Source organism: Dothidotthia symphoricarpi (genome assembly GCF_010015815.1).
Source record: "Dothidotthia symphoricarpi CBS 119687 unplaced genomic scaffold P153scaffold_12, whole genome shotgun sequence".
Lineage (NCBI taxonomy): Eukaryota > Fungi > Ascomycota > Dothideomycetes > Pleosporales > Dothidotthiaceae > Dothidotthia > Dothidotthia symphoricarpi.
This window is the reverse complement of record NW_022985019.1, coordinates 56,146-72,909: the sequence shown is the minus strand read 5'-3', so window position 1 is coordinate 72,909 and position 16,764 is coordinate 56,146. Positions and strand designations below refer to the sequence as shown.

The 16,764-nt window shown below is 42.6% G+C and overlaps 7 protein-coding genes across 7 annotated transcripts in view; 4 read left to right on the top strand and 3 right to left on the bottom strand.

The window, feature by feature from the left end:
- Window positions 1-1,301: 1,301 nt before the first annotated feature.
- On the bottom strand, window positions 1,302-3,458 carry P153DRAFT_33979 (retrograde regulation protein 2). Its single transcript, XM_033665840.1, has one exon. It carries the CDS (start codon window positions 3,164-3,166, stop codon window positions 1,682-1,684), a length of 1,485 nt encoding a protein of 494 aa, XP_033522652.1. The 5' UTR covers window positions 3,167-3,458; the 3' UTR covers window positions 1,302-1,681.
- Window positions 3,459-4,131: 673 nt separating this feature from the next.
- Window positions 4,132-4,508, top strand: P153DRAFT_34058 (uncharacterized protein). Its single transcript, XM_033665881.1, has 2 exons — window positions 4,132-4,404; window positions 4,481-4,508. The coding sequence occupies exon 1, from the start codon at window positions 4,218-4,220 to the stop codon at window positions 4,398-4,400; it is 183 nt and encodes a 60-aa protein (XP_033522651.1). The 5' UTR covers window positions 4,132-4,217; the 3' UTR covers window positions 4,401-4,404; window positions 4,481-4,508.
- A 311-nt stretch (window positions 4,509-4,819) lies between these two features.
- On the top strand, window positions 4,820-6,961 carry P153DRAFT_341764 (uncharacterized protein). Its single transcript, XM_033665937.1, has 3 exons — window positions 4,820-5,230; window positions 5,283-5,762; window positions 5,811-6,961. The coding sequence occupies exons 1-3, from the start codon at window positions 5,002-5,004 to the stop codon at window positions 6,863-6,865; spliced, it is 1,764 nt and encodes a 587-aa protein (XP_033522650.1). The 5' UTR covers window positions 4,820-5,001; the 3' UTR covers window positions 6,866-6,961.
- Window positions 6,962-8,242: 1,281 nt separating this feature from the next.
- On the bottom strand, window positions 8,243-9,125 carry P153DRAFT_397357 (uncharacterized protein; the record flags this gene model as incomplete). Its single annotated transcript, XM_033671557.1, has 2 exons — window positions 8,243-8,603; window positions 8,794-9,125. The coding sequence occupies 2 exons, from the start codon at window positions 9,123-9,125 to the stop codon at window positions 8,303-8,305; spliced, it is 633 nt and encodes a 210-aa protein (XP_033522649.1). The 3' UTR covers window positions 8,243-8,302.
- A 282-nt stretch (window positions 9,126-9,407) lies between these two features.
- On the bottom strand, window positions 9,408-10,313 carry P153DRAFT_431952 (uncharacterized protein). The gene is made up of 2 exons (XM_033672939.1): window positions 10,183-10,313; window positions 9,408-10,134 (listed from the first exon to the last, which is right to left on the bottom strand). Exons 1-2 carry the CDS (start codon window positions 10,237-10,239, stop codon window positions 9,664-9,666), a joined length of 528 nt encoding a protein of 175 aa, XP_033522648.1. The 5' UTR covers window positions 10,240-10,313; the 3' UTR covers window positions 9,408-9,663.
- A 919-nt stretch (window positions 10,314-11,232) lies between these two features.
- P153DRAFT_397355 (uncharacterized protein) lies at window positions 11,233-12,160 on the top strand (the record flags this gene model as incomplete). Its single annotated transcript, XM_033671556.1, has 2 exons — window positions 11,233-11,367; window positions 11,682-12,160. The coding sequence occupies 2 exons, from the start codon at window positions 11,233-11,235 to the stop codon at window positions 12,129-12,131; spliced, it is 585 nt and encodes a 194-aa protein (XP_033522647.1). The 3' UTR covers window positions 12,132-12,160.
- A 686-nt stretch (window positions 12,161-12,846) lies between these two features.
- Window positions 12,847-16,764, top strand: part of P153DRAFT_386384 (uncharacterized protein) — a gene marked incomplete at both ends in the record, with an annotated part of 8,260 nt that continues 4,342 nt past the window's right edge. The window contains one exon of the mRNA XM_033670525.1: window positions 12,847-13,094. Within this exon, the coding sequence (XP_033522646.1) occupies window positions 12,847-13,094 (248 nt within the window). The remainder of the gene's footprint in view (window positions 13,095-16,764) is intronic.

Sequence of the window (16,764 nt, the reverse complement as noted above, 5' to 3'; positions counted from 1 at the left end):
CCTGATGAATCTGCTGGCCCATCGTGCGACATGATAGGCAAATCTCCCATTGATACACAACATGTTTAGCAATCGAGTCGCGAATGACCATGTTAGTCTCCAACGGCGTCACCTCCTTGTGGGAACTTGAGGCGGATACCCCTTGGCATCCACCTTGGTGACATCCATGCATGTGCGATCTACATGCACATGACGAGGACAATCAGCAAGAAAGAGGGTGTTGTGGCGAAATGCCTCGCCGATATTGACCTTGAATACCTAGCCAGGAGTAACTGCAGATCTGGCTCCTGCGTTTGGCAATCCTCTGGGTTGCGATAACGTCGAATTGCATCCTTTGCAAAGCAACATAAGCAGCTGCCCCACGTACTTGCAAGATGCGCTTGATCTGTATGGCTAGGATGTGTCTCGCAAGGAAATGCCTGTACTATCTGCCGCGTAACGTTCTCCCCACGAGATCCTGAAAGGGGAAGACATTTCGTATTTGGCGTTGGGCCATGTCGAATTAGTTAGCCCACTTCTGAAGAATAGAGAGGGCCAATGCCATATACGGTCGTTGCTGGCAGCAAGGGCGATGTTGCTCGTAGTTAGCTTGATCAAAGGAACTTCGAATGACAAGGTCACATCAGAGATACCGAGTGAATCAAGGAGGTTGGGAAGCTTGGGCCTCGCCAAGCTTTACGCGCTAAGTTTTCGCGTCTGCACATCGCGACTTTTTTCTTCTTGGTCATTTCCATCACCACACAATCTCGTTTGACACGGCGATACAGGTTGATATTGAGTTGATGATGGCCTTCCACACTACAAAGCTACGCGACGGCTGAGACCGGAATCCTCAAGTATGGCCGTCGCTTCATACGATACTGTAAGTTCCCTCCACGTCCGTTTCCTTTGTTTGCAATATGATGTCGAATGTCATTCATTCAGTTATCCCTGTCTGAAAACTACTGTTGAGAAAATACTATTCTGATTTGCGTCTTCACTTGACACCCTTCACGTATATCGCGGCGAGTTGAAACTGACGTATCACAGTCGCCTCGTGTTATGAGCATGAATAGATTTTTGGTCATCATGTCCTAGCTCAAGCTATTAAGCTTGCGATACCCTGCTCGCACCGACCCCACCTCCGTCACGTTGGCCATACGATGGGTAGACATATGACGCGGGTCATTCCTCCAATCTGTCTGATGGTCATTCCCGTATTTGTGCTTAGCATTGGGCGTGGGAGTACGCACAATTGTCGCAGCACCATGAATCACATGGAACGGCTTTAGATCGACACACTAAGACGAGATTGACTCTCAAGTGGAATTAGATGCAGAGGCTAGGGGCATGGGTACATCATCGTGCTGTGAGCCGCCGAATGATTAAGCCTGGCCCGATGTGAGGGTTGCCGAGATATTGTAGGATAGTGTGTCTGAGGCAACAGGCCGAACAACGAGGTGCTGCAGATATCTCGGTCATGTTCAATCCCTAAAGGATTGTCCAAATCTCATCGAGTTGAATATAAGCGACCAATATCTCGTGCACTGCTACGACGATCAGGCTACAGCCGCATGTCGTTCCATCACCTCACAGCTTCGTCCATGGTACTGAGAATGGTTACGTCCGCCAACAACTCAGGTTCCATCAACAAGTGCAACGATGATTCAGTGGCGGTTTGTATTGAGCTAGCGCTCTTGCGTCACAATATATACCGGAACATGTTTCCTGTTCCATTCTCGATACCTTCCAACCCAGTAGCCTGATCTGCTCTCCTGTTCAATCTCCTGAGCCAAAACCGCAGCGCCAAAGATCCTGATGCACAGCACACTAACGCTACCGTCAATACAATACACCCCATACGGTACAGTGGGGCATCCCATGAGGGATACAGATAAGCCGAACTGATGTTGGTCGCATTCGCAACAGCAGTACACAAAGCCAAAGTGACAGCCCTTTTTGCTTTCGGTCGGGGGATTGTGGCGCTCACCCAACTAAGGATGATTTGAAACGCGGAGAAGGACCCCATGGCTTGCAGAAACATAGCGAAGTATCGAGCGCCAGTATTGTGGGTTGACATGGACGTGATCTGACCGCAAGCGGAGATAACACACGCGATGACAATGTGGAAGCAACGTTCGTTTGTGCGGCCAGAGTGCCAGGAATTTGCGATGGAGAATAAGAAGGCGAGAAAATATGGCGGGGCCGTAAGTAATAGTGTTTCTACGCGCGGAAACCCAAGTGTTTTGACGATCGACGGGAAGAAGTAGGTGAAGCTCATACTCATCGTCGCTGTCGTTTGGATGAAGATCAAGAGATAGACCTTCCTATCCGCGAATGCTTGTTTCAGTCCCACAAACACACTCTCGTTCACTTCATCGTTCTCGCCATCGACTTCAGTGTTGAGTCGCCACTGTGCCAATGCGCGCTCTTCGGGCGACAGCCAGGTCGTGTTGGACGGGTAGTTCGGCAGGAGCACATAGCCCAAGAATGCGAGAACAATAGTGAGAATTCCTTCAAGAATAAATATCCACCGCCAGGATTCGTAGCCGCCCAGGCCTTCCATGCCGTCAACCACCCCAGCAGCAATGAGTCCGCCGAAAGCGGAGGAGAGCGTATAACCGGAGTAGAAAGTTGCTATCCGGGCGGGTAGCTCGCTACGTTTGTACCAGCAACTCAGGAAGAAAATGCAGCCTGGAAAGTATGGAGCCTCTGTCACACCAACCATGAATCGGAGCGCGACTAGCCCGTTGAAGTTCTGAACAAAACCAGTTGCGCCAGATACGATACCCCAGACGATGACGACAGTCGGCAAATATATGCGTGGCTTGATAATTGACAACACCATATTCGATGGTACCATCATGCTGATGTATCCCGCCCAAAGCACCATCACAGCGGTCTGGTATTGGACATCGCTGATACCGAGTGTGGCTTCTAGGCCCCCGAGGCGTGCGTTGGCGATCGCATTGCGGTCGAGAATGTTGAGGAGAAAAAGGATGGCTAGAATCGGGAGAGAGCGGAGGTCAATCCTTCGCACAAGTTTCTTTTCGAGGGCACGTAGTTCTTCGGATGAGTAGTGTTGAAGGATCTCCGGGAGTTCTATTCCGCTGTCGGGCACTACCTCAAACTTCTCGATCGAGGTATTGTCGATGGATTTGTGGTCTGAAGGATATTCTCGGGCCATTCTGTTGATGTGATCACCTGGCGGTGATACTGGCGTGGATGAGCAAGAGACTTGACCATTTCCGAAATTGCGGACGCTGTCATTGATGATTATATGCTTCCAGCTTATCTCGCTTCCTCAGTGCGAGTCATCTGCATACCTTCATGGTCCTGCATACCATCAGATTACGAGTCGTTCTTGCGGGGAAGCTTCACACATCCTCGCAATCCCCATGGGGTTGAACTTCTTGGCGAACTGACGGAGATGGGCACAAGCCTGATATGGTTTGGAAGTGCGGGGATCTGAGGTAGTTGCTTACCGATCTCTCCAAAAGCTGGCCTCGACAGGGAATGGATCGGCGACAATACCGAACACATCGGCTTCAACACCGAATCATTATGTCTCGGAACCAAATCTGAGTCCGTTTCTCAAACTTTGTGGTGTGATTGTGATGCAGTAAGAACTCAAAACGTGTCTCGCAAATATGATCTAGAATAGAAGAGTTGGAACGTTCCAGTCTGAAAGAAACGAGGACAAGCATGAAGAACAAAGTGGTAGATCCAACGATGTCTCAACATTCGAGCATGTCGCCTGAACGGGCAGACTGACAATATCATCCTCGAGTGATGGGACTATAAAGGGGGAGCAAGCACAAGAGCACTTGTAATATCAACCGGAAGACAGCAACCGCAGCAAAAACCTCGGGTTTGTAAGGAGCCATATCATTCTGACCAACAACGGACGTATTGCCCATTCATCTCAAATTTCGTGAATGCCTGAGCGCCGCCCCAAAACGGCATTCTACAGTCATGCTGAAGGCACTGCGTTACAATTCAGAATGTTATCATATTTGGTCCGGTGATTACTCAGAGATCTTGCGATTGTCAATCTATTTCTCAGTGAATCTATATCTCAGGATCAGGCCAACACATCCCAATCTTGTTACATTGATATTCGAAATTGGATAAACCAAACTATACTGATAGACATACGCTGACCAATGTCAGGGTCTTGCACGACGCTCCTGTGACGGGCATTGTAATGAGCAGCGCATCAAAGTGATGCTGCGAATATGACAACCCAACCTCGTGCACTTGGTGTTAGCTACATCAATCAGAGGACTGGTCTCGTGATCCAAGCCAAAGCACATAACGAGGTCATCGTCAGTATGGGGACCTTTCATTCACCACAGTTGTTAATGGTATCGATAAGTAGTCAATCCTTCTTTCAATCTTTACAGAGAACTGTAATCTAACATGGTAAGGGTTCTCAAGACAGCCTTTTGTAAACATCTAAGACATTCCTAGGATAGATATCAAATGACAAACCTGGCAGGTACTGATGTTCATGTTTGACCCTTGAGGCTTATCTCCGTCCTCAAACCACTATCCCGATATGGACGATACAAGCCCCACACAGCTACTAGCGTAGTTATCTGATTGGAGGGATGTGGACGTTCCTGCACATCTAGAGATTTTAGCTCAGCTGGCTCAGCTGGCTCAGCTGGCATCGGCACGCCATTTCAGCTGTGTCTTGACGGCCCGCGTTCTAGAACCCGAATTAGGAACGACTACTGCGGGGCAGCATACACACTTGCTTTTTTGAGTGCTTGAGCTGAACTTCGAGTCTTTGTCAAGCCACGCGTCGTGTAGAATTTGTCCCAAAGGGGTAACGATGGATCTGCTGTCTGTTCGGAGGGCCCGAATGGCTTATTCCTCCTGCATACCATGAATCCACTTTGATATCCTACGATCGAGGACGAGACTACAAAGCTAGCCGAGACGCTCGCACTCCCGAGTGGCATACTGAACCACATTCTTCCTATCTTTGCTGAGTTCTCCTAAACTCGAGCCATTATGTCGTTCTATCCAACCTTGAGGCCGAAGAAGCGCATCGTAATTTGTTGCGATGGCACGTGGCAATCCTCCGCTCATGGCCATCACAACGTACCCTCCAATGTGGCAAAAATCAGTCGATCTATCGGGAATTGGTACATTGATGAGAACGAATTAACAGCACCTCAAATCGTATACTACGATGCTGGTGTCGGCACTGGAATGGGGTGGCTGGACCAGAAATGGGCCGGTAAGGCTTGCAGAGCACGATAGCGACAGCTTTAGTACTGATGTTTCGGCAGGTGGTTTCGGAGAGGGTCTTGATGAGAACGTGTGCGAAGCATACAATTTCATTGTTAACAACTACACCCCTGGCGATGAACTCTTCTTCTTTGGCTTCTCTCGTGGCGCATACACTGTACGTGCGTGTGCCGGGTTGGTGTGCCGCGCCGGTATCTGCACACCCAGTGCCATGGCTCAATTCTGGGAAATGTATGCCAATTACAAATCCTGTGACCCTACGAAACCAATGGACGAGAGTTTGTGGGGCCAGGAATGGACTGGAAAGCCAGAGCAGTACACTATCAAAGTCAAGGATCACGACAAACAATTCTCCAAGGGCGCAGGCTTCGACTGGCTTTCCAAGGCAGAGAAAAACGTTACCATCAAGGTCGTTGGAGTGTGGGATACGGTGGGAAGCCTGGGATATCCCGACAACATGTGGGTAGATGTCTCTGCCAGGAACAAACCATACGGTTTCCACAACACAAATATCCATCGCCGTAAGTGTCTGTAACATCTGGACGTGACGAAATGCTTACCTGAGGCAGAGATTGAGAACGCGTTCCATGCTCTGGCGCTTGAGGAGCACCGCCAGCCCTTCAGCCCGACGTTGTGGTCGCTTCCACCCGGCAGCAAGACCAACCTCATTCAATGCTGGTTTCCAGGCGTACACATCAACGTTGGTGGCGGCAGCGGCGACGGACTGAAACCAGATAGTAAAGGCGATCTGGAAGTCATGAGTATTACAACTTTCTTCTGGATGGTCGATCGCTGCTATCCTTTCCTTCGATTCCAAGTCGATCCAAATATCGTCTCGGACTATCAGAACGCATTGAACAAACTTACGGAAAAGTCGTTGAAAGCAAAAGATGCTAAAGGTCAGGCTTATGGCGGCTGGGGTATCGGCCCTGTCGTCGACAGTTATGCCGAAGAGGCCTACAACAAGGTTATTGGATCTGCGACACGCACTCCGGGGCACTATTTCCTGAATAAAGTTGACGACAACCCTGAGCATAAGGACGACCCTGAGCATAAGAACAACCTTGAGCATAAGGACAAACCTGAGCATAAGGACAGCCATGAGCATACGCACCAACAGACGAACGAGTACATGCATCCTGTGGTGCATCATGCATGGGAGAAATCCCAAGACATGCCCAAAGCGTTGGAGGGATTTACACGCACATCCCGCGGTCCAGGCAAAGGGAACGATTGGATCAAGATATATGAGCCAGCGCAGCCAGGTATCATCAAGCGTGGATGGTCGTACATACGCGGAACTGCGGCGCCGTCCAAGAGCGAACAGGATCTCGTCTCGATTCCCGAGTTTGTTATTCCCGCGGAAGGCTACAGCGATAAAACCAATCGGTACTGGCAACCATGGGAGCGTAAACTCGTCCAGCATTCCCTTGCTCGTGTACAGGGCTTCATAGATCAGACAGAGAGGGAGACGCGCGCAGACTTGAAAAATGATGTGGAAGGTGCAAGGTTTCTAGCGAAACTGGATGAAGAGAACAAAGATGTGAAAGAGCTGCACCTATGGAAGGAGTCCGAAGTGACGAGCAGCAATCCCAAATACCAGCTCCCAGATTCGGGATGGTAGAAAACGACGGATCGCAGGTAGTTGATTAGTACAACAATGTTTCCATACCACGGATCACATCAGAAAGAAACCATTACCGCTAGACAGTAACACCCTACTGTGTATCACTGAATCGTGAGTGACTCGTTTAATGGAGAGGTTTGTTACACGCAATGTCATTCTTGAGTGTCTTCTGTTCGTTACTGCCCAACTATAGGGGCTATAGGTGGGCAAAGTTGGAGAAAATCACATTCTCTACAGCTTGGGAATTGCATCAATAACGCCGTCGAAACGAAAGATGCTTTTCAGGAAGGGAGCGCGAAGAAGAGTGAGACAAGCGGAGTATGAAAGGTAGCCGCCATTGAATCACCTCGAGATTTATTTGATATTAATTTTCGATTGCAGACTGGCACCCGCTGACTGTATGAATCAAGGTCTGCTTCTGGTCCTGGGTTTGGAAGGTAAAAAGGCAGGAAAGCATGTCAGGAGCCTGCTAAGCAATGAATGGAATACTCAACCGTTAGATATAGGATTATCTGCAACAGCGAAAGAAAGGTAGGCTGAGACAACTAAGAGTAGAGTCAAGATTGCTGTTAACGACATGTCGTTGAACATGGAGCCAGCAGAACTATACCGAGATTAGTATATGCTTTGCTGTAACCCCCGTGTTTCAACGCAGCTTTTATACAACACCGATTCAAATGCAAACAAACTAAAAATAACAATACTCTAAGCCGCCCCCATTCCCTAACTTCATAAACTCCTCCTCCTCAATTGGGTCCCTGGCTTCAATGTAACAGAACACGGAATCGGAATGGTCCCAGAATCGATGTAAAACGATGTTACCGACGTAGTTATATTCTTATCCTTGTGCACCTACCTTACCGTGACCCCGTTAAATACCACACTAATATCTGTAGCAATCTGTTTCATCTTATTGACCCAGACATACCCTTCAACCGGCCCCGGAATGATTATCAGCATTAGGCTCCCTTACTCGAATTCGTGGTGTGGGCGTTGAAACGGAGGTTAGAGACCATGGTCACAGAGTTGGCGTTATATTTCTCCATTAGCCGCTCATGTTTCTCAGTGCCTTGAATGAGGATATGGATCTCGATGCGTACAAGATGAAAGCCGTTGCCAAAACCTTTGTAGATGATGCTAAAGACGAGATCTTGGTTACCAGGCATGACAGGTATATCAGTCGTTTGCAGCTTCCGTGCAGGTCAGACGGTTTATTGGAAGGTGGGGACGTCATTGAGGACATCAACGTCGTCATTACTATCTACGGACAGGAAAGACATGTCAGACAGCTATAACGATACTGCTGATAAAGCCCGCTGATATTTGCGTTGCGAGTCCGCGAATGGTGGTTGAGGCTGCGGATGCTGCCGTGCTCTATGATCCGTAGCGGCAATTCTACGTTTCTGCTCCTCAATTTCTGATTCCATGAAAAGCTCATAGGGGAGTAGCGGCTTGTATTGAGGCGAAGTCATAGGATGATTCCAGCCTGCACCGTACATAGCCCAAATCAGGGCTGTTTGGTATGGCGATTTTATCTGGCCACGGCGTGATCTCGGACGTCGACAGTGGCATGATCGAGCCGGGGAGAGTGGGCAGATGACTAACCGGTTCGATTCCAGGTACATTCATAGCCAGTTGCCAAGCTGGCGCATTGAGCTGTATTGCCATCATCACTGGAGTCGCCTTTTCATCGAAACTTTTCTTGTTCGCATTTGTGTTCAAAGCACGGTCTAGACTGGATTGTAAGTCAGCAGCCAGATTCTCTGCCAAAAGAAGTCGGACATTATCAAGGCTTCCGTGCGTCTCCCATACATACACTGCAGGTCTGTGATCCGGGGGGCTGCTGCTTCTCCCACTTGATCTCGGACGTAATCGGTTTGTTGCGGCCCTTATCATCATCATGTCCCTTTTCTCTATACGTCTACTTGTAGTTCATAACAATATCAGAGGCATTGGCATGCACTCCAGCAGATAAGAATTGCTGATGAGGCAGCAAAGTAATCGTCAAAGCTTTTAGGACACCATTTGGCTCAGGTAAATCGCCAAGAAAGCCAAGAAGCATGTCGTTCCCAATGATATCGTGTCGTAGTATCAACGGCGCACTGTTGACGTCCTGCGGTGGATCGACATTGACACGCATAGCTGGGAATTGCGTGACCAGGGTATTGCGCATAAAGAAACCAAAGTGTGGTACAGGTGGCTTGTAGTTGAGTTTGTGATTTACTGTCTCCAAGTACTCGTCGATTGCAAATTTCATAGCAAGTCAAATTCCGTCCACTGGCTGCTCGTCGGCATCTTTCAAGCTCAGAGCATACATACATGAGCCACATCTATAAGATTATAACGTTTTTATGAAAGTTATGAATCTTCAAGCACGTAGCTTGAAACATCACTCATAGCAGGCAAAAGTCACGCAGAAGACATCAAAAGAAACAGTACGACATAGTAACAGAACCACAAAATCCGTAATCAGATATTTGGTCAGAAGTTAACTGTGGAGGAAAATAGAGCTGGAAATAGTAGGTTCAGGTGATCTATTGTTTGGATCACTGCTCTACGAAGAATTGATCGTAGAGCAACTATATATACTATGTAGAGAGCGGCAAAACAGTTACTCCGAGCTCCGGGATCCCTTGGCGGGCGCTCGGGAGCACTGTGGTGTTGCGACAATAACCGAATAAAAAAGTTAATTATCGAAGAGATCTTACATAACCCTAACCCAAATTCTGCGAATATACCTCAATTCTAGTATACATAGACATTAGACAGAAGAGTAGAAAAACATTTAATTGTTCCTACTCAAATGGTCCTCCTTGACTTCGATCCGGCTTTCCATCCCGCTTCACTCGGGATTGATAATGATATCCTGCCTCGTCGAATCTCGTGCAACGGTTGGTCCACATGTACATCTGTATATGTGCAGTTGGCAATGGGTAATAGTCAACCTTAACCTCGTCATTTTCAACCCAAACACGACATGTAAGGACAGTATCATCCTGCTTAGAATACCGATCCATTGCAGTAAAATAATCTCTTAGTACAGCGCTGTTATTTGGTGCATTCTGCAACCATTTGGCACAATCCTCAACAGTCTTGCCAATCCACGGTGATTTGAACGAGTCTTCAAGTGGTGGCTTTGTGGCTTCTGGTAGAGGTCCTCTTTCGCCTGGCACCTTAGGCATGTCTTCATATGAGTCGGTCGCGACCCACAAGTCCCATGATGCATTGTCCCATTCATGGGCGAGTTGTAGACTTCGGTTGAGGTACTTCTCATCATTAGTCGCTTTTATAATGGTGTTCTGAGCTGCACTCACCTCGGTGTCGATATTTTCGTCGAGCACGAAAAGTGCCCAGGGAGGTTCGGAAGTCATATTACTTTTAACAACAGTCACAAGACTTCTTCTTTCTAGAGTCAGGATGTTGTGCCTGTTGCGTAGTAGGTTCGGCCTGCGTGTAGGAGCTGATGTACTGGGCAAGTTTCCTTTGAAAGGACTCTTGAGACAAAAGGTCAGATGTCATGGAAGAGAACGTCATAACCCACCTAAGCCACGTTGTAAGCGCCCCCCGAAAATAGAATTGCAACGCCCGTTGCGCCATCTTGGCACAGCCAATACAATCCTTGTCGTTTTAGACCGTGTACAGACTTACACCACGCGCAAAGTGAGCCAGTGTAAACATACTCTCGCAAAATAAGCGCGACCTATTCGTTGTATTTTGGCGCTGGCTAGGCGCACACTCGATCGTGTGCTGGGTTACAAATAATAGACTGTAGCAAGGAACTCAGATTAAGGCTACCTGTGCTAAGCGAGCGTAAAGGTTGACCCTTTCGCTGAACGCTGCAGGGGAGATAAGGCTAACATCTACTGGCTAGATAAGCGCTTCGCTCTGGCGAAAAACTGGGTTTCTGAGCCCACTTCGCTTTAATCTATGTACAACCAGCTTTGAACGATCTGAAGTTACTTCTGCGCCTCTTGCTTGCGCCCAATGTACCGCGTAAGAATGTAGGAATCTGTTCCTATCTTACATACTGCGTAGTTGCGGCGCAGATACTAACGGCAGTATACGTCTTGAAACGATAGCCTACTCTGCTGAATTTTGTGATGTTGAAGGTTTATGGATGGCTAATGGAACGCTGGGTCTCACACATTCGAATGGGGTTATAGTGCCTCAAGAAGAAGGTATAAATAAGAAGAGAATGCAGCATGTCTATAAATTATAACAACTCGGCCTGTTTGTATTATTCCTACATTCGTAAAAGACCTCAAATCAAATAGAGTTATTTGTTCATCTCTTTAATTTCCATCTTTGGGATTAGAAACTCCTTAGGAAAGACCGACTGCTAGAAAACCTGTTGTCACTTTATGATGAAGTCGCTCTTCTTCATCCTGCCATTCACCCTTGGAGGAGCTTTTGGTGCTAAAGATGTACCAAAGATCGACGATTACTATGCCCCCGGTCGAGTAGACAGATTGTTCTACAAACGTGCTCCCAAGTCCTGGGTATATTCCAAGTAGACTGCAAGGGCGCTGAGAGTGCTTGCAACAACGCCTGCTTCCACATCCGCTGCCTAGTGCGTTTTCTCTCGACTCCCCAAGCCCATACATAAAACAATTTCCCTACTAGCTGACCTATCAGAACAAACACAATGCCGACGCAAACGAACTAACGTTAATTTGGACCTAACGGCAACTGCGGAGAAGACAACAGGAACCGTCATGAATCTGGGTGCAGAGTAAACAAGCCTCTTAGCGCGAGCGTCTGCAATAATTTTCCTTTCAGTTAGCATCTCAACAACAAACTGGCTCGTGACCAGGATTGCGACGAGTGGCCGCCCGCGCTTGTTCAACAGCTGGCTTTCGACCCAAATCCCCAGGTCCGTCCACCAAACAGTCTCAGATGTATGTCAGATACCGAGAATCGGTCCCTTGGTGGCAAACTCGGTCAATTCATTAGATCAAAAAGAGCTGCGAGGGATGATTTCTTCCGTATGGATCTCACAACCAACATCGGGACTGCAAACCTGAGCAAAGTTCAGTACTGCCTCAACACATACAACGATAAAACAGAGCCTGATTGCACACAAGACGGCCACCAATTCGGTATGGTGCAGAAAGGACTCAAAGGCGGCAAGATCAGCTCTCTATACGACAACGTCGGCAACTTTAACCGGTACAAGTTCCTCAGCACCCCGTACAAGGAGGTTTGCCAGTGCTGTGTCAAATTCATGCGCGATGGGATAACGATTTTCGGTCTGCCGTCCTAAGCGACTGGAAAAACGAAGACTACTACATCAAGGACTTCGAGCTCAAGAACGACGGAGATATGTTATCAATGGAGGGAATGCCTCAAAAGTTGGATATCAAGCGTACAGCTTACTTTGACAGTAAATTTGAGTACTTGTATGGTCCGACGCTTGAGGTACAGTGGCACACAAACATGGAAGGTCAAGATCGCGGCCTAGCCACGGACGCTGGTAGTTCGAACCGATTCTGCTATATTAAACCCGATAGACCGAATAAAAATATAGAGGAGAGGACAGCTTTAACAGTGACAGCGCGTACAGCAGCGACAGCAGCACCAGCTGCAGCCCTTCTCAGCGCCAGCTGAAGGGCTGTTTATCGTTCGTGCAGATGAGAATGGACCGCTTCATAGTGCGAGGTAGTCACAGGTCAATGCAGTGGATGCTGGACTTGCGCACGTACAGGCTGGAGGCGCACTACAACACCAATTCACGCAGTCACGTCGAGTGAATAGGGCGCGAGGAGTTGCTGTACAAGGGCTTGCACTTTACTATGCCGCAGTTCCGCAGCATAATCCACGGGCTGCGGACGGAGAGCCGGCGGCTGCTGACTGAAAAGCTGTTTTTTTGCGGCAACGAGACAGCCGAGCAAGTGCCCCAGATCCCGTAGGGGCAGCTGCGCGACAATCTGACCAACAAGCGGCTCGGGTGGAACTTTTTGCAGGATCACCGCACGCACATGCCCGTCGACGGGGAGCGCTGGCTGTTCGACCGGGTAGGCAGGGACGCCGTAACAAGGGAGCGGTTCATGAAGCCAGGCACGCGCTCTGGCATCGACAGGAAAGCAGTAAAGCGGTACATAGACCGCATAGTCAAGTTCCAAGAAAAGCCAATCGTGCTAATCTACATAACGGGCCGGCAGCTGGCCAGAGCGACGGAGATTCTTAGCGTGCGGTACAGCTACACAGTTAAGGCAGACATTACAGCGTATTTAACAAGGACGGCCTAATAGTATTCGCGATAGAGTACTAAAAGAAGTACGTTGTTAGTAGTAAGTTAAGTTTACACTAGTAAATAGGTTTAGAGTACTTAATAATAGGTTAGAATTAAGTTAGAGTTATATAGACTTTAGGTTAGAGTTAGGTTAAAGTAGTTTAAGCTAAAGGTTATAGTTAAGTAAAAGTAGTTAAAGCTTAGGTTAAGGTTAGGTAAAGGGTACCTATTTATTATTATATTCTATTAGGTTGTAAATACCTCTAAAATTTAGTAAAATATAGTAAAAATTAAAATATTAATAGAGGTCTAATAGTAATAATATTATAGTTAGAACTTAGATCTATAATACTATACTACTACTATTATATATATTTTATTCTATACTCTCTTTTATAAAAGTTTTAATATAATATTTTTTAAATTTAAAGAGTTATTTACTGTTTTATTTTTAGAAATAGTTAAATAAAGCTAATCTTAATTAGAAAGTTTTAAGCTAATATAAAATAAAAATAGAAAGTTTTAAGCTAATACTAAATTAAAATAAAAAATTTTAAGCTAATACTAAATATAAGTATAAAGCCTTAAAGAAAGAAAGATAGAAAGTAATACTAGTTATATATTTAGTATTAGTTAGTAGTAATAATTATGTATTTATATAAAGGCTAATAATATACTTCTTTCTATATAATAAAATATTACTCTTTTATTTTTAAGTATTACTACCTGTCTACTAACTCTAACCTACTAGTAGGCTTAAAGGACTAGTAAAAAAACTAGTCTAAAAGTAAATATAGTTAATATATAGTTACTAGTAAGTATTTCTAGTAACTATATATTAACTACCTTTTTCTACTAGCTTAAGCTAAAGAAAAAGAAATAAAAGGTAATACTAGTTATATATTCTATATTAGCTAGTAGTAAAAATTACGCTAGTAAATAGGTTAGAGTTAAGTAGGAGTTAGGTCTTATATAAGTATAACCTAACCTCTACCTAACCCTTACTTAATATATAGTCTATCCTAACCTAACTCTAACCTAATATTTTAACACTAGTATTAGGTTAAGGTTAGGTTAGAGTTATATAGACCTTAGGTAAGAGTTAAGTTATATTATATCTACTCTAAAATATCTCTAGTAATTAGAATTTTATATTATATAGGTAAGTATTTTAGTAAGTATTAGATTAGAGATAGTAGTTATTATAGTTATTTATTACAGCTTATAGAAGGTTTTATTTAAACTATAAATCTAAGTATTCTTATATAAAAAAAGCTAATTATATAAACCTATTTATTTACCTAGAATTTTATTATACTAAACCTACTATAGTAATATCTTACTAGTACTAAGTCTTTTTACTAAATAGTAACCTATTTAGCGTAAATAGTATTAATATTATAGTTTTTTATAGTAAGTATAGTACTAGTAGTAATAGAAAGAAATTAACTATACCTTTAAAATAACTAATAAGGAATAACTTAGTTACCTCTTAAAGGGCTTTAAGTATAGTTTTTTAAGAGTATATACTTATACTCCTTAGTAAGGCTTTAGTAATCTTATAAATAAGGTAAGAAAATAGTAACTTATAAATAAAAAGCTTAGTAGACTTCTAATACTTCTTAATATCTCTTAGGGCTATAGCTAAGTATTATTAGTATCTATCTATAATTAAAGAATATAATAATATACTACTTTACTTAAATTAGCACTTTTCCTTTACTAGTATCTACTTTCTACTAGTTATTTTTCTTATAGTAGTTTTTTGCGTAGCTTTAGTAGCTAAATCTTTCTTTAACTACTTAGTAGTAGTAGTATTTAGCTTAGGTTTTCTTATTTTAGCTATTATAGTAGAGTAAACTTTAGATAATATAATTAAAGTATATAATAATTAAGTATTATTAGAAGTATAATAATAGTAGAATAAGCTTATTAAAGTTTTAAGAATAATAAGTAGTAAAGGTAAGTAAAAATTTACTATTTACACTAAGTAGGTAATATATATATATAGGCTACCTATACTCTTTTACCTTAAGTTTTCTTTTTAAAACCTACTACCTACTCTAACTTAATAACTATACCTATACTACGTTATTATAAAGTTTAATTATATAATATATAATAAATACTATTAAGAAAAAGCCTAATAATATCCTAGAAAGCCTACTACTAGCCCTAGAAAATAACCCTTTAATAGGTTTTAAGTATTAAGAGTAGTTTAATCTAACTAAGGTATTAAATATATTTATTTATTATAGTAAATACTTACTTATATAAGAGTTTAATTATTAGGAGTATAAAGTCTAAAATATTCTTATATAATATAGTTAAGCTAGTACTTAAAAAAGTTACCTAATAAATTTTAAAAAACTATTTATAGGTAATCTTAGTAATAGTAATTATACTATTACTTAGAAAAACTAAACTACTCTACTTAGTAAAGAAGAAAAAGCACTTCTTACTACTAAAGCTATAGATTATATAATAAAGTATTAGCTTAACTAGTAACTTAAAAAGATAGATTAATATATAGCTATAAGTAAATATAAGTAGGTAAAGTATTTTAAGAGAAAACTTAAGAAGCTAGTATAAGATTACTTTAATAATTAAAAGAGTAGTAAGTTAATATAGTTATTTATTATATAATCTTACTAATAAACTCTAGCTAAGTAGTTAGAAGCTAAGCTTAATAAGGTCTATAAGAAATAAAAAGATCTATACTAGAAAGTTAATATACGCTAATATTAATAAGTTCTATAAAAGGTTACTTAAGTAGGCTAGAGTAGTATAAGTACTAAACCTTAATCTTATACCTAACTATACCTATTTAGTACTAGTAGTGCCTTTAAATAAATTTTATATAATACCTATAAAAAAGAATTAGTAAAGTTAAATAGCTAATCTTTTAAGAGTAAGGGTATAAAAGAAGAGTAGTAAGCCTTTATTACTAAGCTTATAGTAAAAGAATTAGTAATAGTAACTAGTAAGAATTAGTTATAAGTTTAATATATACCTTTATTATATTTACGTACTAATAGTAATAGGTAACTTAAACCTATACCTATTTATAAACTCCTAGGCGTAAATATTTCTACTTTATATAGTAATCTCTTATATATTTAAGGAAATAATAGTAATAAGTAAAAGAAGAAGGTTAATATTAATTTAGAAATTAATAGATACTATAACTAAGGTAAAAATAAGTATAAGGGCGTTAATAAGTATAATAATAAAACTAAGTGTATTAGGATTAAAAATATAACAGTTATATTATTTTAAAATAGGGCTATATACAGTAGTTAGAGTAGATATTAATATAGGACTTTAATATTAAAGTCCTATATTAATATTAGTTTACAATTACCTATAAGTTACTATCCTAAACGTTAAAGTTTATAATTAACTACTATAAGTTACTATTTCTAATATTAAAGTTTATAATTATCTGTAAGTTACTATCTCTAACGTTAAAGTTTATAATTAACTATAAGTCTATTTCTAACGTTAAAGTTTGTAACTAACTATAAATTACTATCTCTAACGTTAAAGTTTATAATTAATTATAAGTTTATCCCTAACGTTAAAGTTTATAATTAACTGTAAATTACTATTTCTAATATTAAAGTTTATAATTACCTGTAAGTTACTATCTCTAACGTTAAAG